We start from the raw sequence: 24,639 nt of genomic DNA, 5'->3' as shown, positions 1-24,639 counted from the left end.
GGCTTTAACTGACCTTGCTGTGTGGCAAGGGGCATTGTCTTGTTGGAAAATCCAGTCATTCGAGGCAGGAAAGAGTTTTCCAGCTGATGGAAGAAGACTGTTTTCAAGAGTAGCCCTGTACATGACCTGGTTCATTCGCCCTTCACACAATTGCATTTGCCCTGTTCCACTCATACTGAAACAACCCCAGATCATCACTGATCCACCCCCATGTTTTACTGTAGGGGCAAGACAGTCTGGTTTGTAGGCTTCTCCAGGCCTCCTCCTAACCAGTAAGTTAGCTGGAGTGGGCATCAACTCAAAATTGGATTCATCACTGAAGAGAACCTTAGCCCAATCATCAACAGTCCAATCCTTGTGATCCCTAGCAAAGAGTAACCGGGCCTTCCTGTGCCTTTCGTTGATGAAGGGCTTCTTCCGTGCTCTGTGTGACTTCAGACCAGCTTCAACAAGTCGGTTTCGAACTGTCCTTGCCGAACAAGTCACATTTCTCGACAGTGCCCACTCATTTTTAAGGTCCCTGGAGGTCTGACGACGATTCCTGACACAGGAACGGACGAGTGCACGGTCATCTCGTGGGGTAGAGAGACGTTTCCTGCCGCGGCCAGGTAGCAATTTGGTAGTGCCGTGTTCGGCTTGTTTTTTCTTGTTGTAATGAACAGCTGTCTTGGAGATCTTTAGTTTTTTTGCTACCTGTCTCTCACTCATGCCAATTTCCAGCAGTGCCAAGATGGCTGCCTTTGTGGCTTCACATAATTCTTTTGTTTTAGGCATTATGTGAGAGCTGACAACTTCTGAGTTGTGCTATGGCTTGAATGTAAGCAGGAAACCACTCTAAGCCTTTGCATGTGCAGTGCTGCTTATGACATGAAATGGCCTCTTATATACCCTGGGAATACAATTAAGCTTAAGAATGTCAAATAGGACATAAAGTATTATGTGATCAGCTGCATTTTTTGTCGTGTTCATTGTATTATACCTTTAGTGGTACCAGGTATTAAAATGAACAAGAAATTGAAGAAAACAAGGGTGGTCTAATAATTTTTTCCATGACTGTAACATATGTAAACATATATAACATATACAACATATGTAAACATATATAACATATATAACATATGTAAACATATATAACATATGTAAACATGTATAGAGAGAGTGAATGTTCCTGTTTCCTGTCCTGAAGCTCGCCGGTCAGTTTCCTCCTGAATGAAGAGACGAGTGTGAGTCAGTTCTGATCTCACTGAACCTGGACTAAAGTCGACTCGTTCTTCTTCTGTGGTAGAATTAGCTCCACCTGCTGGTTATCTCCAGCAACCAATCAGATCACATCCACACGGCAAACATTCAGTCAGGGTTTCTTTTATGACAAACTCAGTGAGAAATAATCCACAGAGCTTCAGAGATGAAGATGTTTAGACTGATTCCCCTCGTGTCTGTACGTTCATTATGAAGCTACAGCCAGCAGCTGGTTAGCTCAGCTTAGCATAACAACATGAAGGAGAGGCTGATATTACCAAAGTCTCAACAATGTCAAGTTTTATGAACCAGGTGAAACATTTTTTCTTTAGTTTTAATCAAACTCTAATCCACAACATTAAAACTGAATCAGACGATGAATCACGTTCAGGTCTGATGAGACTGAACTGAAGGAACAAGACGTCCAAACCTGAGCAGCTCGCAGCAGGTCTACAGAAAGGTCAACACACACACACACACACACACACACACACACACACACACACCCTGCTGCTCCCCCTCCTCCCCCCTCCTCCCCCCTCCATGTGAGGAACATCACCGGAGATTTAACGCCCGGCGCTGTCGACAGTTGCCGTGACAGCCTGAGCTGTTGTCTTGGCAAACATAAGCAGACGCGCGTTGTCGTGCTGGTTGTGTTGATGAATTTGTGAAGCTGCGGAGTGCTTGAGAATATCTGTGTACTGTGTCCGTGTGTGAAGGTGTTAATCATCTGTGGAAACATTCAGAGAAAAGAGCGATCAGACGGCAGCAGTGAGGCGACTCGACAGCTTTTCAAACAGTCTAATGATTTAACAACAGACCGGCAGCTCCGTCACACTGTACCAGGACCGGCTCCTGTCCCGGCTCTGTGCCCACAGCTCCTCATTTACTGAAGGTTTCTCTTTGACAACACGCAGCCCGACAACTGAATCAACCACAGATGTGTTAGAACTTTATGTTTCTTTAGGTCCAAGCTTCAGTTTTCAGTCGTGACAACACCGTGATACCTGGTTCTGTCAACACAAACACGGCTGGAAAATGTCCCGACGTCTCCTTAAAAATACCCAGTGACACCGACAAAGAGACTTGAAGTCCACAGAGGGACGAGGTCAACAGAACATCAGAGACTTCTGTTCACTTCCTGTTTCCTGCCAACAGTGGACTATGCTTGTTTCTGACGTGACGACACAGCAGCCAGCTTTAACCCAAACCTCAAAGTTTCCATCCTTCTGGTGTCCAACTGACCAGACATGACCCGTCTCTGAAGACAAGTCGTCCAACTGACCAGACCTGACCCACACACTGTAACACACAGTCACACACTGTAACACACGGTAACACACGGTAACACACAGTCACACACTGTAACACACTGTAACACACTGTAACACACGGTAACACACAGTCACACACTGTAACACACAGTAACACACGGTAACACACAGTCACACACTGTAACACACGGTAACACACGGTAACACACAGTCACACACTGTAACACACTGTAACACACAGTAACACACAGTCACACACTGTAACACACAGTCACACACTGTAACACAGTAACACACTGTAACACACAGTCACACACTGTAACACACGGTAACACACGGTAACACACAGTCACACACTGTAACACACTGTAACACACTGTAACACACGGTAACACACAGTCACACACTGTAACACACAGTAACACACGGTAACACACAGTCACACACTGTAACACACGGTAACACACGGTAACACACAGTCACACACTGTAACACACTGTAACACACAGTAACACACAGTCACACACTGTAACACACAGTCACACACTGTAACACAGTAACACACTGTAACACACAGTCACACACTGTAACACACAGTCACACACGGTAACACACTGTAACACACGGTAACACACGGTAACACACAGTCACACACAGTCACACACTGTAACACACAGTAACACACAGTCACACACAGTCACACACAGTAACACACAGTAACACACTGTAACACACTGTAACACACAGTAACACACAGTCACACACTGTAACACACAGTAACACACAGTCACACACAGTCACACACTGTAACACACAGTAACACACAGTAACACACAGTCACACACTGTCACACACTGTAACACACAGTCACACACAGTCACACACAGTCACACACAGTCACACACTGTCACACACTGTAACACACAGTCACACACAGTCACACACAGTCACACACAGTAACACACAGTCACACACAGTAACACACAGTAACACACAGTCACACACTGTAACACACGGTAACACAGTCACACACAGTCACACACTGTAACACACGGTAACACAGTCACACACAGTCACACACAGTCACACACTGTAACACACAGTCACACACTGTAACACACAGTAACACACAGTCACACACAGTAACACACAGTAACACACAGTCACACACTGTAACACACGGTAACACAGTCACACACTGTAACACAGTCACACACAGTCACACACTGTCACACAGTCACACACTGTAACACACGGTAACACACAGTCACACACTGTAACACACAGTCACACACTGTAACACACAGTCACACACAGTCACACACTGTAACATACAGTAACACACAGTCACACACAGTCACACACAGTCACACACTGTAACACACAGTCACACACAGTCACACACTGTAACACACAGTAACACACAGTAACACACAGTCACACACTGTAACACACAGTCACACACTGTAACACACAGTCACACACTGTAACACACTGTAACACACAGTAACACACAGTCACACACTGTAACACACAGTCACACACTGTAACACACAGTCACACACAGTAACACACAGTAACACACAGTAACACACAGTAACACACAGTCACACACTGTAACACACTGTAACACACTGTAACACACAGTAACACACAGTCACACACAGTCACACACTGTAACACACAGTCACACACAGTCACACACTGTAACACACAGTAACACACAGTAACACACAGTCACACACTGTAACACACAGTCACACACTGTAACACACAGTCACACACTGTAACACACTGTAACACACAGTAACACACAGTCACACACTGTAACACACAGTCACACACTGTAACACACAGTAACACACAGTCACACACTGTAACACACAGTCACACACAGTCACATACTGTAACACACAGTCGCACACAGTAACACACACACGCCCGTATATGGATTTTTGCTGCAGGAGGGTACCCCGCGGGTCTCCAGCTGCACTTTGAGGAATAAGAAACTACACCGGATGTCTCATCAGCATGAGGGTGAGTCCATAATGACTGAATTTCGTTCTAGAGTGAACTATTCCTTTAATGTGAGGCTAACAAACAGCAGCCGGCTGTGCACTGAGTGACAGAGGAGGATCATGGGAGACAGTTAGAAACAGATCAAGGACAAATATTCACTGAAAGGACCACACACTCAAAATCTTAACACTTCCAACTTTACTGTATATTAAAGACACTCAGCAACAGAGAAAATAAAATATAGTTTAATTCAAATTCACAGCCGCCATGCAAGAATAAGTGAGTGCTCCCTCAGAGCCATAAAGCAGTGCTCAGGCAGAGTGATTGGACTTTCCAATCATGTGGAGAAACCTTACATTAGAGAGGATGTAATTTCCTACTTCAAGCCGAGTGAGAGCAGAGAACCATTAGTGGGTTTGTGGAAATATACCTCCGGCTCTGGACTCACAGCACTTTAACTCTGCCCGTCTTTCACTTTCTTTCCTCTCCTCTCTCTCCTCTGCTCAGTCGTGACCACGTTCAGAATCTGCTGCTGTAGTTTCATCTACTGCTTCCAGAATGACCGAGCAAAAAGAAAGTGATAAATACAACTTTCACTTCTCCTCTCTCCTCCTCCTCCTCCTTCCCTCATCAATAATACATCACTTCTCTGGCCAGTTGAGCTCTGTGGTGGAGTCTGAAGGGGAGAGTAAAGGATCAGATTTCCACTGCAGAGAAGAAGAGGAAATGGGTTTCCCTGACCAGGTTCACCCTCAAGGGCAACGCGATCAGTGTGTCCGAACTGCAAACTTCCCCGGGAAGAAAACTTTCACTCCTCGTCTGTTTTCTCTGAGGTTTGTTCACTCTGGAGCTTCAGTGTGAGGTGGAGGGAGCAGCAGGAGCTCATTAACATCATTTTAAACACTTCCTGTTTAATTGATTGATTGTAATTTGTAAAAAAGAAAAGGAAAATTCCTTGTTTGAGCTCAGAGACAGTTTCACTGTCACACATTCAGAATTATTTGAGTTGTAAAAAGTGATTAAAATATAATAATTTAGGTGTTAAAGATGGAAAAAGGGGAATAAGAAATGTGATGTTTTCATGTAACCAGACCAGAGCTCAGTTGAGGATAATGTTGGAAATGTGACGTGTGGTGATGTCATGGGTCAGAACCAACATGGCTGCAGAGGAAGAACATACAGCTGCAAAATAACGTTTTTCTACACGTCGTCCATGAGGCTCAGACGCTTGTTTCATATTCATGTGTGTTGTTAACGAGCTCTTACATGGACATTGTTGAGGCCTTTCAGCTCATTTCTGCTGACTCAACAACAGAAACCAGCTGGAGAGACTTTACCAGTCCGCGGGAGATATTTTATAATCTTTTCCGTCTTTTATTTTGTCAGTTTTCACGATGTCTGCTAACCTTTAACTTCTAAAGACATCTGTATGATGCTGGTGAAGCCTCCACCCACAGGAGGCAGCAGATCACCAGAGACAACTGCTGTTCTTTGCTAGATGTTCTTGGCTGTAGCTAGCTACAGTTAGCTAACTAGCTCATGTTAGCCATGTCATAGTTTATGCAAGTGTTCGGTTTGTTTTCTTTGGTTGCATTTGGATCTGATGATCCAGACTCAGAGTGAAGTATCTGTGTGTCCTGTTCGGTCTTCACTCCACAGAGGTTCTGGTGTGAACGTTGAAATTTAAAATGCATAAAAATGAAGGTTTTCCATCTGTAACGAGTCTGTCACACTTGAAACTCTTTTCTCTGTCGTAGTCTGTAGTTTCTCATAGTTCTCTGCGATGTTCAGAGCCGCCTGCCGAGCTTTCCTCTAAACAACTCTTCAGCACTTGAGGATAACGATGGCTGTGGGATTTATCTACTTAAGCATGCAAACGGACCGAGATCCCTCTCAACACCTCAATAACAAACCCGATGTCAGACACACAGCCGGCACTGACTGCTGCAGAACACATTACAGGACGCAAGAGACGGATTAACTGCTGGCTGAGTTGAACCTGAACACACTCACACATGTTCCTATGACTGGACCCGTCACAGTGATGATGTGACAGCAGTGCGCTGGTACTTACAGCTGTGCTGGCTGCAGCCTGTTTGGACTCTTCTGTGAGGAACGCCAACATCAGCTCCACCTTCTGTTTCTCCTCCTCACTGATGTAGTCCGTGTCTGTAGGGGGGAGAACACACAGCACTGAGGGAGGCGTTCATACATCTAATCACTCTTTATGTCATCACGTCTCAGCATGTGTTCCACCTGTTTGAATTGGAGGCTACGAGCAGATCAAACAGCACATTCACATATTTATTCTCAACTCATTTCATTCTGACAAAATTCAAACCTTCACTTTGTGTTTCGCTACAGACACTCTGATATGTTGTCATTAAGCATTTAATGACAAACAAACCCAGAATGGACTGATAGAGATATGAGCTCACATGATTTTGTTTTTTTAATCGTTATTCAAGCATGAAGGAAAATGTATAAAGTAATGTATGTGAAGGATTCTGTCTGTTATTCGTCTGTAGGAAATCTCAAAGGATTCAGATACCAAACCAGAAACAGGATTTGGGTTTATTTGGGTAACGATAGCTGCAAATGATTCAGTATATTCTGAAACACATGAAGACAAAGTAACGTAGGAGGGATATGAAGTAGAATATTAAAGAGAATTTGTCCTGAAAGTAAACATGAGACCGCGAAGACCCAACCATGTTTCAGTTCAGAAGTTGTTTTTTTTAAATGTTATTAATTATCTTTAAAGTGGAGCGTTTAATGCTGTGTAGAATAATCACATATTACACAGAGATTAGGGACAGAACCATTATCAGTGCCAATATTCAGCATTTTTCATTTTATCTGTATCTGTGTTGTTTGTATCCGATTGCCGATAATAAAATAAATGAATTAAAAAGTGTTGTAGTGTGATCCATGCTGTATGTGGGCAGCTGAGCCTGTGTGAGTGCTGCTGTGATCGTTACTGTGTAAGATGATCTGATACAGAACCGGTGTTAGACATGAAGTCTACGAATGACATCTGGGAAACACTCAGCTCAGATTCACAGATCCTGTTACAGCTGAAGCTCCAGATATAAACCACAGAGGTAAAAGGTGAGTTAGAAAAGTATGTCAGTGCTATACAGTTACACAAAGAGACGCAAATAATCCAACAGTCTTTATCCGTCACACCAACAGTATCTGATTCTCCTCAGAACCGCTTCCTGTAGAACAACACAGGACATTTGTTCATGCTCATCAGCTCTCAGTCTTTAGTACGAGCTGCTCTTATTTACTGTTGAAGACGTTTCAACACTCGTCAGTGTGACACCACTGGATCATTGTAACCACGCGTGTGCGACAGAACCAGGTTTTTATTTTAAACCAAAACATTTAAAAACAATGCTTTCCATTAAACCTGACTGTACTCGTGTTTTCTTTAAATCTGTGTTGGGGGACATCACACGACCTCATTCTGACCAAAGAAATATTTCATCACGTAGTATTACATGATTACAAACTAGAATGGTTTTGTTTTCTTTAGGAGCCATCATTCCCTGAGAAATGAACAAAATGTGAAGAACGTCCTATCTCACAATGTTAAAGACATAAAAAAAATACTGGACCCGTCCCTTTATCTGGATCTGCACCAGAAGTTAATGGTGGAAATCCATTCAGTAGTCGTTGTTAATCCTGCTGACAAACCAACAGACCAACAGACCGACCAACAGATCGACTGCCCACCTACCCAACCAACCAACCAACCAACCAACAGACCGACCAACAGATCGACTGCCCACCTACCCAACCAACCAACCAACCAACCAACAGACCGACCAACAGATCGACTGCCCACCTACCCAACCAACCAACCAACCAACCAACCAACAGACCGACCGACCGACCTACCTATCCACCCAACCAACCAACCAACCAACCAACAGACCGACCGACCGACCGACCTACCCATCCACCCAACCAACCAACCACCAAACCAACCAACCAACAAATCAACCAACCAACCAACAGACCGACTGACTAACCCACCAACCCAACCAACCAACCAACCAACAGACCGACCAACCAACCTACCCATCCACCCAACCACCCAACCAACCAACCAACAGACCGACTGACTAACCCACCCACCCAACCAACCAACCAACCAACTAACCAACTAACCAACCAACTGACCAACGCACTATCATGTTCTTTGATGTTGTAGCTGTTTGGGGGTGGGCTCACTTTAATGGTTTCATATATTGTGTTGGTTTAATCTTGAACAGAACATGTTCAGCTTTGGTTTGGTTTCTTTATTTCTAATCTTCCACCGTCCTCTGTTCGTCCTTGTCTTCTCCTGTGATGTTCGTCTGAGACGTCAGGTACTGACACATGATTGTGATGAACAGGCGAACAGTGTCTTCATCAGCTGCTGATTAACTAAGTGCAGAAATGCCGTCCAGTCTGAAACAGTCAGTAAACAGCTTTTGTTCTTCCTGCCGCTTTCCTTTAACTTTCACCCTCCCTCTGGTCCATTTATTCGTCTCCATCCTTCTCTCCCACTCTCTCTCTCTCTCTCTCTCTCTCTCTTGATGGCTTTTGATTTGTCTTTCCATTTTCTCCCCCTCCTCCCACCCCCTCCTCCCCTCCTCCCCCTGCAATCAGACAGATCCTCTTTCAGTGGAGGAGTGGTATCACCCCGGTCAGGGCTGTGATATGGGCTTGTTGGAGAGCTGCCATGTTGATCTGCAGTGAGAGATTACAATCACTACACATGATATTAGAAGGAATATCGAGGGGGAGAGGAAGAGGGAGAGAGGGAGGCAAAAACAGAGAGAGAGAGACGTGAAGATGAATAAAACCAGACTAAAACTATGTAACAGTAGAGTGAAACTGGTCTGACAGCTTTAGGAATGAAAACACAGAGCTGCTGTTACCTGCTGTGGCTTCGTCGAATCAACAAAGAAACAACAAACATGAAACATGTGCAGTGTGCAACATTAGCGTGCTAACGTGCTTATCATGAACACCATGAATGCTGCAGTACACAGCGTGAGATATTCAGTGTTAATCAGAAAATAATACACAGAACATCGTCTAGAAAATCTGTCAAAATGCAGACGGAGGAGCTGCAGACAAAACCTCACTTTGAGAGATCAGATGTTTCTGTTCTGATGAAATTACAAGACCAACACAACATTTAACACAATATTTGACACAATAACACAATATCTAACACAATAACAGAAACCTCTCTTTGAATAAGTGTGATGAGCTCGGAGAGCAGCAGTTTGCAGTACAGCAGTGATGCCCGACCTGGGGTACTTGCACTCCAGGGGGTACTTCTGCTGATGCCACGGGGTACGAGGACAGCCTGTAGAGCAGCTCATTTATTTTAATAAACTGAATCAGCTGCAACAATTAATTTAGGTGTTATTGAAGGTTACTGCAAGGTGTTAGGAGTAACTTAGTACTCCCCCAGGGGATCCCCAACAGGAAGGACTCAAGGACTTCAACCCATGTTATTGCTGCCTGGTTTCACTCCCATCACATCAAACACAGCAGCCTGCACTTCTACGTTTGACTCTGTAGTTACCCCTCTAGCATCACTTACGGAAACACTCCTCCAGTGCAGTTGTACAAAGAGAAAGTCCGAGTGAGGGGGAGGTTGGGCTCATTCCTGTCCAATGTAACCATGAGTTTATGATATATGCTGCTAAAGATGTGTTGTTTCACAGTGAAGGAGGTAGGATGAACACCTGAGCAGTTTTAATGATGGTAGATTCATTTATTTTCATCAGTGTGTCACTGATCCAGACTGAAACATGTCAACATCTCTGTAATGTTCATGTTCCCCTCAGGATGAACTGTGATTACTCTGGTGATCCTCTGTCTTCATCTAGCGCCACCATCAGGTCGACATTTTAATGTGTCCAATACCTGCAGAACTGATTACATCACACCAGCCAATTAAGTTGATGAATCCTAAATAGATGTTTGTTTCAGTTTTTGTTTTCATTGTAACTTTCTATTGTCAATGTTTTCATATGAAGAGTAATTTAACTTCATTTTTTAGCTTGTTATGTCTTCTCTTGTTATATGAAGTGAGAAACAGCAAATAAAGATCCAGCTTTTAAACCACCAACATTACATTTATTTATTTGCACACACACACAAGACTTTATAAAATCCCTCCCGTCCGAGCCATGAGGTCTGAGCCCAAACTGATACGTCCACCTTAAATATAACGACACCTCAAACAGACAGTTGTACATAGGGATGTTTTAAAACATATATTTTACATATTGTTAACGTTTCATAAACTATTTAAAAATTGATTTTCACGTTTGTTGGATCTGAACAATGATTGGCTGTCACTTTTTTTTTTGTATTTGGATCTGTCATAAAGTGGTTGCTGCTCTTCAGGGCTCCACACACAAGTCAAAATAATAACATGAGCAACAATTTAAAATCACACAGTATGAATAAAACAGAACCAAACATGACCTAATTTTACACATGAAAAGGTCGACAGCAGAAAGAAAGCAGACCGTCAAACTACATAACAAAAATGAAATTAAAAGAATAAAAGAATAAATGAACACATCTGTAATAATGAGGCAGCTGCGGCTCAAACTCTGACTTTTCTCTTTCAGACAGAAACATCTTAAATACGACCGTCCTCTTTATCTCTACCTGCTCTGTTCCACTGTCACACACAGCTTCAGTGGTGAAATCTTCACATCATCCACAGTGTGAATGAATGGAAACATCCTGTCAGTGAAAGTGTGTGTGAAGGTGTGTATGTGTGTGTTAGTATCAGGATCAGAGAACGACAGCTTTCCTCTGGTCCAGTCCAGATTCACTCTGATCCTCTGGAGCTTTTTCTGCACTACGAAAATAGTGTGAGCTGATGGTGACCATGCTGAGTATTTACCTCGACAGAACATTATTCCCCATACAACAGACAGTATGTCCCCCTTCCTCTGGACAGACTCTGCTAACACACCCAGTATCCAGACAGTACTGTCTCCAACCTCAACGTCCCAGCTGTGAGTCCCTGAGTTAAATCCCTCAGAGCCCAGGACAGAGCAGCGTCCCTCAATCCTCTCTGGATTATCAGGAAGCTGCCGTCTCTCTCCTTCTATCATACTGCTCAGATCTTCAGAGAGAATGAGTTTTGGATGAGCAGTGTTTGGGTCCAGAACCACAGGAGTGTAGGAGACCATGTCCTTCATCTTGTTCCAGATGTTGAAGCTCAGGTTGCCCAGGTGTTTGGCCTGGTCTATCAGAGCTCCTGAAGGCAGCTGTGGATCCTCCAGCAGGGGGCGCTGCTGGACTCTTTCCACTGCAGCCTTGTAGTTGTGCAGGAATGAGACGTCTTCAGCTCTCAGCTCCTCCTCTGTGGCTCTGACTGTGTGTGAAAGAGCTGCTATCTCTCTGCTCAGAGCCTCCATCTTCTCCTTCATCATCTGACTCTTCTGCTCCTCTTCCTCCCTCAGTGCAGCCATCCTGGCCTCCTCTTCCTCTTTTAGAAACTGGTGAAGCTTCTTAAACTGCTTCTTAATCTGCCTCTCTGTGTGTCGGGCCTGGACCTTCATGTGTTCTGCTGTTTGATCAATCTTCACTTTAACTTCTTCAGAAACCTTTAACTTCTTCTTTAAGGACTCCAGAGTTTCCTGAAGTTCCTTCTTGTGTTGTCGTGCAGCTTCATCGATGGGTCTGAATCTGTGGTTGGTGTGGTTTACTGAGTCTCTGCAGACGACACACACCGGCTGCTGGTGGTCCAGACAGAAGAGCTTGAGTTTCTCAGAGTGCAGACTGCAGAGATCCTCTGAAGCTCTCTGATCTCTCTCCAACAAGAAGGCCTCACACAGGTTCTTTAACACCAGACTAACAGGCGGCTCTGCTGTTGAAGATATTGTCTTACAAACTGGACACTCACATGCTTGTTTCTCTCTCCACCAGCTCTTCAGACAGTCTTTACAGAAGCTGTGGCTACAGGACAGAACAACAGGAACTCTAAAGACGTCCCGACAGACCGGACAGCAGAGCTCCTCCACTGATCTGGAAGCCATTTTGTCTCTAAATTAAGCTGAAAACACAGCAGACAGTCAGTCATGGCTGCCTTCCCTCCTCTATCAACTGCAATTTACTTTAAGTGCTGTTTTTAACTAAACTTACATTCAGTGCGTGGAGCGTCCGCAGGTTGAAGCAGTTTCTGTCTCCTGTAGCTTAACTCGCTCAGAGGAAGTTGTTTGTTTGGTCTGAAGGTGATTCAAATCGTCTGTTTGTCAGTCTCTGTCTCTCTTTAGTGAAGAGGAACAAACTGTTTCCTGGTTTGTCTCAGGTGAGTCAGGGGTGGAGCTTTGTAGGATCTGCTCTGCTGAATGCTGAGGATTCAGATGCCTCACATGTAACACAGGGGTGTGTTTCATTCCAAAGTATTGATTAATTGCAGGAAACGTAGACTGATAATGTGCAGCAACTATTTTATGATGAATGGTACTTCAGATCGTAAGTTGTATGGGATGCCACTCAATGGGTTGACTGGAATAATGTAAGAGGCACCACAGAATATCACAGCTAACACTGTTGGGATCCACAGATGAAGCTCTGAACTGAACTCAGTTTCCCAGAATTCCCCAGTCTTCACACCTAGGTGCAAATTCAGCTTTGAGCTACTATTGGTCAGGGTGACAGACCCCCTCTGACCAGATAGTCAAAACTCCAGCTGCTTCCTTTGTTCTCTCTCTTCTCCACCTCTCTCCCCACGGGGCTGCCTGCCCTCAAGATCTCTTCTCCTGGATTCTTCTGGGCCAAACAGCTGCTGAGATTTGCCAGCTGCATTTCCAGCAGGCCCAAAGAACTTCTCCTCACAGCAGCGACCGAGGTCCTGCTAGTATTCCAGCTTACTTAGCGCCAGTAGCTGCCACACAAAGCTTACCAGCTAACTCCACAATCCAAGAAACACCAAGCAAGTTAGCACCAAGTTGCTATCCTTGCAAAGAAAAGGAGCGACTAGTTTCCTCCACCTGCTGTCTTTCATCAGACTTTGAAGCACTACATATAGTGCCCCGTGTGAGGCGATGTACAGTTGGCAATCATCCATAATTGTGCAATATTAACTTCAGCATAATTTGGCTGCTAAAAGTTGAGATTCTCATCTTGAACTATTTAGCCAAAAGTCTCTACATTTAACCCTACTAGTCTACTACAGGAGTAGACATTGATTTGCACTTACAAACAATTGCAGTCTGGTGAGAATTGATTTATCAATGAAATTTATAACCCATTTGATTAACCAAAATCTTTTAGGTTAACTGCCACTTTGAGACATTTGCTATTGCTGCTATCAATTCAAGTTGAAAGTGCTCTGTAGAAATTGTAAAAATTTCAGTTCAGCATTTGAATATCCCATATTTGTTACATTGTAGTCAAACTGTCAGAATTTGATGACAATTTAAGTGGTCCTCATGTTAATCACAGCATGCCACCAGCCCTGTGATACAAAGAAGTTTATATCTGGTTGTCACTGCCTTGCATTTCAGCCTTAGTAAGAAGTAGAGCCAGAGATAGAGCCACAGCGTGCGACAAGCCCTGTAAAACATACGTTTTGTACTTAGCTGTACCACGAGTCAACATTACTATTACTGCCCTGCATTCCAGTTAATGCATGTTAAAAGTTTGATGAGCAAAGTTACTCTTGTAAACTGTGTTTCCAATCTGTATGCCCACAAGAGCCACTAGATTTTGCCATAGCCACCCCTCCTGCACAGGAAGCTACCCCCTATAGTGTAGGCCATAACACAGTTTGGTTAGGCTAGTGTACTCCCCCCAAGCTACACTACAGAGTGTCTGCCAAAGCAACACCATAGCCAACCACACTGATTGTTGTTTAGACAACTTGTTTAACAATGGAGAGCCCCTGTGAAGAGCGATGTATTAGAGTGTAAAACCTGGCTGCCCTGAAGACATTAGCAGGTTAAATCTCAGTGAGTGCAATGAATCCACAGGCAGCAGGACCAGACAATGTGTGTCCCCGTCTCCTCAAGACCTGCTCTGCTGAACTCGGGGAGCCGCTTCAACAGGTCTTCAACATGAGCCTGCAACTCGGGAGAGTACCCACACTCTGGAAGACATCATGCATCGTTCCAGTTCCAAAGAAGAACCAGCCCAGCGAGCTGAATGACTTCCGACTGGTGGCACTCAAATCACATCTGATGAAGACTCTTGAGCGGCTCTTCCTCAACCTCCTCAGGCCTCAGGTACAGCACGCTGAGGACAGCCTACAGTTTGCCTACCGAGCAGAGGTCGGTGTGGAGGATGCCATCCTCTACCTCCTACACCAAGCCCACTCGCATCTGGACAAGGGGAGGGCCCCAGTCGGGATCCTCTTCCTGGACTTTTTGAGTGCCTTCAATACCATCCAGCCCCTTTTACTCCAGGAAAAACTAATCAGAATGCGAGTGGACCCCTGCCTGGTTGCTTGGATTTCCAGCTACCTCACCGACAGACCGCAGTATGTCAGGCTGAAGGACATCATGTCTAACACTGGTCAGCAGCATAGGAGCTCCGCAGGGGACTGTGCTGTCCCCCCTCCTCTTTACTCTGCGGACTACAGCGGACTTCTGCTACAACTCTGAAACGTGTTACATCCAGAAGTTCGCAGATGACACGGCCATCATGGGGTGTATCAGAGACGATGAAGAGGAGGAATACAGGAGCCTGGTGAGGAACTTTGTTGTCTGGTGCCACACAAACAACCTGCAGCTCAACACCTCAAAGACTAAAGAACTGGTCATCGACTTCGGGAGGGACAGACCAAGACCTAGACCAGTTCTGTTAGGAGCAGAGGAGGTGGAGGTCATGGAGACCTATAAATATCTTGGGCTGTGGCTGGACAACAAGCTGGACTGGACGAGCAACACAAAGCAGCTGTACAAGAAGGCTCAGAGCAGGATGTACTTCCTGAGGAGGCTACGATCCTTCAACATCTGCAGGAAGCTCCTGTGGATGTTCTACCAGTCCGTGGTCGCCAGTGTTCTCTCCTACACTGTGGTGTGCTGGGGTGGGAGCACATCAAAGGCGGACCTTTCCAGGTTGGAAAAGCTGGTCAGGAGGGCCGGCTCGGTGGTCGGCATGAAGCTGGACCCTCTGGGGACAGTGGCAGAGAGAAGAACTCTTAACAAACTGCGGGGCATCCTGGACAATGCCAACCACCCTCTGCACACTGTCATCAGCAGCCAGAGGAGCTGGTTCAGCGACAGGCTGCTCCTTCCAAAGAGCCGGACAAACAGACTGAAAAACTCCTTTGTCCCCCGCGCCATCAAACGGTTCAACTCCTCACTGGGGGGGAGGAGGGCGAACAGATGAACAGAGAGACAGAGAGACTGAAGGACAGGGAGGAGAGGTCTAGAGGCCTAAAGTTATATATATTATATACACATACGCACACATGTATATATCTATATATCTATATATGTATATATCTATATATAGATATATAGATATACATATATATTTTTATCCCTATAGTGTTATTTTATATATATTTATTTATTTATTTGTATACTTATTTTACTGTATATGTGTGTAACAGTGCTGTGTGTGACATGGAGCTTCAATTTCCCTGAGGGAACCTCCCAAAAGGATTAATAAAGTCGTCTAAGTCTAAGTCTATGACTTCCCATCTTCCTGAAACAGACAGTGAGGTCGCAGGTAATCTATCCCCCAGAAGATATTCTTCCCACTGTTCCCAGTCTCTGATGCATGACACCTTCATCAGTGCCCCTCCCTCTGAAAGAGGGACCAGATCACTCCAGGAGTGCCCTGCCTCCTCTCTGCACCTCCATGACAGTGATAACAGCTCTCTTGTCCCTGCCTCTCAGCTAGACAGAACTGCAGCAAGTGATGTCAATGTCCATAGAAACAGTAGCTTAGAGTGCCCCCGCCTTGAAGAGCCTGAGTTTATAGCTATGGACATTGAACATGAGATTCGCCCCGAGATGCTGAAGGCTCTGGACATTGTTGGCTGTCATGGCTGACACGTCTTTGCAGTGTTGCGTGGAGGTCGGGGACGGTACCTCTGGAGTGGCAGACCGGGGTGGTGGTTCCCATTTTTAAAAAGGGGGACCGGAGAGTGTGTGCCAATTATCGGGGTATCACACTGCTCAGCCTCCCTGGGAAAGTTTATTCCAGGGTGCTGGAAAGGAGGGTCCGTCCGATCGTTGAACCTCTGATTCAGGAGGAACAATGCGGATTTCGTCCTGGCCGTGGAACAGTGGATCAGCTCTTTACCCTTGCAGGCTTGCTGGGGGGGTCATGGGAGTTTGCCCATCCAGTCTTCATGTGGTTTGTAGACTTGGAGAAGGCCTTCGACCGGGTCCCCCGGGGAGTTCTGTGAGGGGTATTGAGGGAGTATAGGGTACTGGGGCCGTTGGTGCAAGCTATCCGGTCCTTGTACGACCTAACTGCTGCTAACACACCCAGTGTCCAGCCTGTACTGTCTCCAACCTCGACCGCCCAGCTGTGAGTCCCTGAGTTAAGCCCTCAGAGCCCAGGACAGAGCAGTAATAATCAATTCTCTCTGGATTATCAGGAAGCTGCCGTCTCTCCTTGTCTCACACTGCTCAGATCTTCAGAGAGGATGAGGTTTGGATGAGCAGTGTTTGGGTCCAGAACCACAGGAGTGTAGGAGACCATGTCCTTCATCTTGTTCCAGATGTTGAAGCTCAGGTTGCCCAGGTGTTTGGCCTGGTCTATCAGAGCTCCTGAAGGCAGCTGTGGATCATCCAGCAGGGGGCGCTGCTGGACTCTTTCCACTGCAGCCTTGTAGTTGTGCAGGAATGAGACGTCTTCAGCTCTCAGCTCCTCCTCTGTGGCTCTGACTGTGTGTGAAAGAGCTGCTATCTCTCTGCTCAGAGCCTCCATCTTCTCCTTCATCATCTGACTCTTCTGCTCCTCTTCCTCCCTCAGTGCAGCCATCCTGGCCTCCTCTTCCTCTTTTAGAAACTGGTGCAGCTTCTTAAACTGCTTCTTAATCTGCGTCTCTGTGTGTCGGGCCTGGACCTCCATGTGTTCTGCTGTTTGATCAAACTTCACTTTAAGTTGTTTAAAAACCATTAACTTCTTCTTTAAAGGCTCCAATTTTTCCTGAAGTTCCTTCTTGTGTTGTCGTGCAGCTCCATCGATGGGTCTGATGGTCCAGACAGAAGAGTTTGAGTTTTTAGAGTGCAGACTGCAGCGAGCCCCCTTCAGCCTGAAAGACATTTTGTCTCTGACTAAAGCTGAAAATACAGCAGACAGAAAGTACAGTGACTCATGGCTCCCCTCTCTGCTCTACTAACTTATTTTACTTTGAGTGCTGTTTTTAACTAAACTCACATTCAATGTGTGGAGCGTCCGCAGGTTGAAGCAGTTTCTCTCTCCAGTAGCTGAACTCATTAGAGGAAGTTGTTTGTTTGGTCTGAAGGTGAATCTGATCGTTTGTTTGTCAGTCTCGTCTCTCTTTAGTGAAGAATACTGAAAATGTTTCCCCGTTTGTCTCAGATGAGTCAGGTGAGGGGTGGAACTTTGTCAGAGCTGCTCTGCTGAATGCTGAGGATTCAGATGCCTCACATGTAACACAGGGGTGTGTTTCATTACAAAGTATTGATTCGTTACAGGAAACGTAGACTGATAATGTGCAGCAACTATTTTATCATGAAAGGTATTTCAGATTGTAGATTCTACAGAATGCCACTGAATGGTTTGACTGGAATAAAGTAAGAGGCACCACAGAATATCACAGCTAACAATGGACCAACACTAAAGGGTCAATGGGCAGCTTTTGTGTCTAAAGCACCCCATCCAACAATTACTAATTAAACTAAGACTAAGAGTGATTTAAAGTTCCCTCATGAACTGGCCTCAAAAGGGATGAGGCACCTTGCCTGGAATAGGAATCCTTCTGGAGACAGACCTGGGAGGGGAGATCACTGGCAAACATCTGGTGGCCAGTCCTTAATCCATGCTGCTTCCATCAAAAGACAACACTGAGCCTCCATCCTGTGGGCCCACCTGCAGGGGAGGGCAATGGGGTTGGGGGCAATGTATGCAGGGTGGCAGAGAAAGATGGGGACCTGGGCGTCCTGATCACTTTCTAGGGTTCTAGGGACTTGGAAAATATCACCTCTCTGATGGGGAAGGAATCAGAGTTGATGTTGGAGGGGGAACAGTACAGACAGATATAGCTGGGCTCATCTTCACACACAGCGTCAGTTCTCGAACCAAACTTCTACATAGGGGCTAGACTTTTGTCTTTTCCAGTGTTGCCCAGGGTGACAGGCAGGTGAGAGCTGAGCTGAGCACTGATGTGTTGATGAGTTTTCCCCAGAGAACATAAGGGCCACCTCTGTGCGACTGCAAGTCGCTGAGGGAAAAGATCTGACAGTTGTTTGTCCTTTGTCTCCCATCCTGTCTGTGTTATACATGGGCAGAGCTGTATCCAGTTTGGGATTGGATTGGGTCCTTGACTTCCAGCAGGAACTGGTGTGGTTTGGATCCGAGTGTGAAGCTGTCGGGATGAGATTCAGGACCTCCAAGTCTGAGGCCACGGTTCTCTGCCAGTAAACAGTAGATTGCCCCCTCCGGTTTGGGGCTGAGTATAAATATCTTGAGAATTTGTTCACAAGTGATGGGACAATGGAGCATGAGATGGACAGGCGGTTTGGTCAGGAGTCTGCAGTCTTGCAGGTGTTTTTAGCAGACTGTTGTGGTGAAGAGGGAACAGAGCCAGAAGGTACAGCTTTAGATTAACCAGTCAATCTCGGTTCCAAACCTCACCTATGGTCATGAGATGTGGGTAGTGACAGAGAGAATGAGATCGTGGATACAAGCAGCCAACATGAGTTGCCTTTGTAGGGTGGCTGGGCTCAGTCTTAGAGATGGGGTGAGGAGCTCGGACATCCATGGGGAAGCTCGGTGAAGAGCTGCTGCTCCTTTGTTTTGAAAGGCTGAGGTGGTTTAGAACATCTGGTTTGATTTTCCTCCTCATGGTACGTTCAGACCAAACACAAAGAGAATATTCTCCTTGCATTACACATGAAAGTTTGATCTTCTGGATGACGGCAGCTTCCAGCCCTTCCTGAGGCTGACCGGTGCCCAGTTCTCAGCTGCAGAGCGTCCGTCCATCTGTCTCCACTGAGTGGCAGCTTCTTAATAGGTGTGTTAAAATCAATAAATAGTACCTGTGAGCAGCAGGTGAATGAATCTGTCTCACCACATCTGTATGAACCCAGAACAAAGAGATTTCTCTGTGATCTGACTCAATAAATGGATCAGAAGACGCCGAAATAACATCGTAATGTCGCCTTGTAAAAACTCTGAACTCATGCTGCGTCAGGTCTGTCAGTCAGACGTCAAGCAAACAACTTTTAAAATGTTGGTTCCCTAAATGGAGTTCAGATCGATCAGAGCTACGCTGTGCTGAGACATATTTCCATGACTTACCAGGTAGTCTGACTTCCTTGCTCATTTTCCTCCACGGCAGTCCTGTCTTGGAACGAGCAGATGTATTATCGTACAGCTCTGTGTGTGCGCAAACGGCCACGATGTGTTCATTATCCTCTCCTCTGCATCCCATGACGTCAGTGTGAATGTCGACGCCGATAGGCTTTCACAACACAGCATCATGTGAAATCCACAATTGAGTTCAAAATGTTCAACTTGCACCACATCATTCGTGCCCCCCGCCGCAAATAAATGGGAATTCATGCTTATTTGCATCTTTTCATCAACTTTGTATGTAATGTAGATGCATGAATAATTGCCTGTTTGGTCTGAATGTCCTTTAAGGGTGCCTTCCTTTGATGGGCTTTTTTATTGATTGCTGATTGTTTTCATTGTGGTTTTTGTGTGGAGCCCAGAGGGTCCAGTGATCACTCTGTGGAAGTTAATGGTAATCAAGTCAAAGAATAAAGCCTCAGGTGTACTCTCTATTCAGTACTAACTAGCTAATGTTAGCATGCTAAACTAAGATGTTGAACATGGTAAAAATTATACATGCTAAACATCAATATGTTGGCATACTGTTTGCATTTAGCTCATAGCACCACTGTACCAAAGCAGGTAAAAAAACACAGATATTTTGTATTCATGTTTGTGTGTATTTGTTTCTGAGGGATCATAAATGTTTAAAACTGGCAGGTCCTCTTCTTTCACATGTGAGTGGATGGGTTTTAAATGCTGTTTTTTATGTTTTATATTTTATTTGAATTCCTGTTTGTACATGTCCTGTACAGGCAGCGGAGGAGGTCACGAGTGGCAGCTGGTCAGTGTTTTGTCTGTGATGGTAGTTTGTTCTTATGTCAGACTGTTGTTAACATGCACACAATAATACTGTACCTGCCAAAAAAACATGTATCTGAACAGTGTGGATGCTGTTTAACACACTAACAGGCTGTTCTGTTTTCATACGCTCACCACATGTTTAGTCTTTTTACACTCTCATTGTCAGAGCAGGAGCTTGTGTGTGGAGGCAAAGTATCTGTTCTGTATAAAGGTCATCAGTTTTCCCACGCTACAGACGTCCACTCATTAACACCAACTCCTACACATACTCCTCTGGGTCAGTCAGAAGATATACAGCATTATTAGTGATTGTTGTGTCTAGTTTCTTTGGTATTTTTGTGGTATACATCTTTATTTCAGTCTACAGGTCTTTATTTTTTCAATATAATGAGGTAAGCTCATCAAAAGTATCAATACTTCAGTACTTCTTCGATACAACATATTAAAAATGATTCGATATCAATATTTGATAGTTTCAAAAGCACCAAACCTGTAAAGACCTACGACCAGATATTCAACACAAGGCTGCACAGATATTAACATTATCTTTAATGTGACAACATGTGTTCATGAACTTTTCTGTACCAGCACCATGTGCAGGTTATTAATAGAAAAAGACAAATATTGTCATATGCTGTGTGCCTAGGACTTCTTCTTTTTGGCCGTGGTATTGAAAGAGGTATCAGGTAGTAGTGGTTTATGAAAAAAAAAATTTTTCTGGTATTGTGACAACTTTATTATGTCGTAAAACGCAATTAGATTGATCTTTGGCATGGTATTGGTTAATGAGAATACAAAAGTGTTGGAGTTCATGTGAAATATATACTGTGTCTTCTTAGGGTCTGTGTCCACATAGCGCTTTTTGGGGCAGAAAAGCGCTGGCTTTTACTGCTCCGGAGTAGGTCCAAGCTGCATGCAAATCCCTGCTGCGCTCAGTCAAACCAAGTAGAGCCAGGCCAGCACATGTATGTGGATATGTATATACAAACGGCCGCTGTATGATCCACACGGATCCTCTGTGGTTTACAATCCCATTGTTTTTTATCTGACATCAGGACATCAGAGGAGAAGGATGTGGGTGATGACATGATCCATAGGAGACAAAAATACAGTGAAAAAGAAAAAGAGCCACGGTGACGTCACCAGAGCCTTTCTGAAAGGTTGAGAGATTTTCAACTCGAAGCGGCAGCACAAAAAAGGCAAAGTGCTCTTAAAAAGATGCTTGGCACTGCACCTTTTCTACCAGCAGCCATCTGCTGTGGACACAGGGCCTCAATCAAAAACATAACTTAAGTAGTTTTGTTTAGTTATACGTCAGCCTTACACAAGGACCCATGTATTTCAGTGCATGGCCCCTTATTTAACAACCAGAAATCAGCAGGCAATAAGAAACCTCCACACAAGAATTTAGCAGACCAAAACAGTGTATTCATACATTCAGTGCCCCAATACAAACCCACAGATTAAATACGCCAACAAGTCTCTCTTCTTCTCAACAGACAAATCACTCCTCTTCAAGAGAAAAATACTCAGTTGGGTCTCAGTATAAGTTCGGTCAACAAAACAAAACCAAGTGACGCCTCTTGCATCAAATAGATGATCTTGAATATTCTCCGACAAGAGGGTTTACCTCCTGTATTCTGGTCAGTGCGGCATGTAGCTCCAGGGAATGCTCAGCCTGGGAGTTGGGTGACTTTCCAGTGACTTTATGGCATAGAGGTTGGACAAGAGAAGTAATCCACGTATGCCAATCAGGTAAACAAAGGAAATACAGACTTTAGGCTCATTGCCAGGGGTTGGCAAAGCTACGACTCACACTGTGGGGACAGACCAGACCTTTTCCTCCGGTGAGCAGCTTCACGCCATTTTGATTTGAAACAGCATAGTTATTTCCTGCTGGGGTGTGCATGTGTGTGACGCAGGGGTTTGTGCTTAACGGCGCCGATCACTACAACAGTCCTCAAATAAAATTTAGTAGAGTGAAAAGTACAATATATTACCCTCTGCATCATCAAATGGAAAAACTCAAGCACAGTACAAGTACCTCAAAATTGAGCCCAAGTACAGTACCTTAGTAAATGTACTCCAACAACAGCAGCAGCTGATAAAACAGGCACTTCTCCTCCGGTCTGACCTCTAAAGACAAGAGCCGACAGCCACTAACTGTACGCTCCAATAAACCTTCCTGATTTGTAGCTTTTATTTTGGTAAATAAACCATCTGCCTCCTCGACTGGAGGAGAAACGGTTCATTCATTCTCAGTCTCCTCCTCCATCGCTGCCTCTCCTTCTCTCCAGACTCTAAAGAAAACACCGAGCTTCTACAGAACTACACCAGAGAGGCTCATGAATAAATCATTCAGGGCTGCAGGGATTTGAGTGCTTCCACCAACACACACACACACACACACACACACACACACACACACACACACACACACACACACACACACACACACACACACCTACAAATCCTTGAAAATAAGAAATAATGAAAGGATTCCTTCTCGTGGTCCATCATCTCTCTGACTTTATGTCACAGCACACTCGGGCTTTCTGACAACAGACACATGTCACACACATGTGAGTCACTGCATGTCCACCAGCTGAATGCCACGTGTTCATTGGCTGCGAGAGAAACATAACGAGAAAAACCAGAACTTCAAGTTGTGCTCCAAGGAAACCTCAGCAGGACTGGGGAGTGTTTGTGATTATTGTGGACATGTAATAATGAAAACGAAAATGAGGAGCATCAGTGCTAATATTAGGCTAGGCTAACTGAATGTTGTCAAAGGGACAGAGGTCTTAAATCTCTGACAGTTGATTCCCAACTCTACGCTGTAACGTGCTCCGGCCAATAGAGCACATCAGAGGCAGAAGACACAACACATTTAAACCTACAACATTTATACTGACACACTTCAAATGTGTAAAGTAAGAGAAGAGTTTGAAGAAAGGCCGTTTTAAAATACACCAAAAGAAAAACACTCTCTGGTCTCTGGACGACAAAAGGACAAAAACATTAAATGACACGTGCAGGATGGAGGAAAGGCCAAAGACGAGCGGCAGACGGAGGGACATCACATCACAACACCCCTCAGCAGAGCAGGTCAGGAACACAAACCTCTGCACACAGAAAATACTTCAACCCTGAAGCTCAGGAGTCTTTCACTGTGATCCCAAAACATCAGCTGGAGAAGCTGAAACTTGTGATTTACCCTCTCGGCCAGGATGGAGCTCATTTCACCTGCATTATAGACTTTTGGGTATTTTAATCTGATCATGTTTTAAATGTAAAACCTTCTGTTAACTAACTATGACTGATAATAAAAGCAGTGCAGTAAAAGTGTCTGACACAAAATAAAACATGACATGTAAATCAATGTGTGTGTGTGTTTTTACAGTGTTTGTAATCAGTCCAGTGTGACCTCCACACACACACAGCAAACCCTCCCGATGATGCAACACAAGGTGGTCATGGAAACGGCTTGTGTTGCCACGGCAACGGAGGAGGATGCTGTGGTGACCAGGCCACCACGTCTGTCCGTCTGTCTGTCTGTATTCACAGATCTCCTTCTCTCTCCACCATGTGTGAAGTGTGTGTCGATATCGGTGGTGTGAATGAAACGTAGCGGATGACCTCATTGTTAATGTTTGAATTTATGATGCAAAATAAAACTACATAAGAGCAACCCTGGCTTCGAGGTAGAACGATTCGTCCTTCAGTGTCACATACGACTAGCTTCAATAATTTGTTTTTTATGATCGAGTGGTTGAGT

At 44.8% G+C, this 24,639-nt stretch overlaps 2 protein-coding genes across 3 annotated transcripts in view; both read right to left on the bottom strand.

The window, feature by feature from the left end:
- Positions 1-24,639, bottom strand: part of rnf123 (ring finger protein 123) — a 134,026-nt gene that overhangs the window by 15,505 nt on the left and 93,882 nt on the right. For both annotated transcript variants that reach the window (XM_073488218.1, XM_073488217.1), the window contains exon 38: positions 6,607-6,701. In XM_073488218.1, coding sequence (XP_073344319.1) covers positions 6,607-6,701 — 95 coding nt within the window. The remainder of the gene's footprint in view (positions 1-6,606; positions 6,702-24,639) is intronic.
- LOC141014896 (nuclear factor 7, ovary-like) lies at positions 11,222-12,607 on the bottom strand. The gene has a single exon (XM_073488834.1). The coding sequence runs from the start codon at positions 12,605-12,607 to the stop codon at positions 11,222-11,224; it is 1,386 nt and encodes a 461-aa protein (XP_073344935.1).

This window comes from Pagrus major, chromosome 19 (assembly GCF_040436345.1).
Source record: "Pagrus major chromosome 19, Pma_NU_1.0".
NCBI classification, from domain to species: domain Eukaryota; kingdom Metazoa; phylum Chordata; class Actinopteri; order Spariformes; family Sparidae; genus Pagrus; species Pagrus major.
Note: the sequence above shows the minus strand (reverse complement) of the source record. Positions and strands in the feature narration are given on the sequence as shown.

Excerpts from the sequence above, each read along its gene's own strand:
- LOC141014896 (XM_073488834.1), bottom strand. The coding sequence starts at position 12,607 with ATGGCTTCCAGATCAGTGGAGGAGCTCTGCTGTCCGGTCTGTCGGGAC.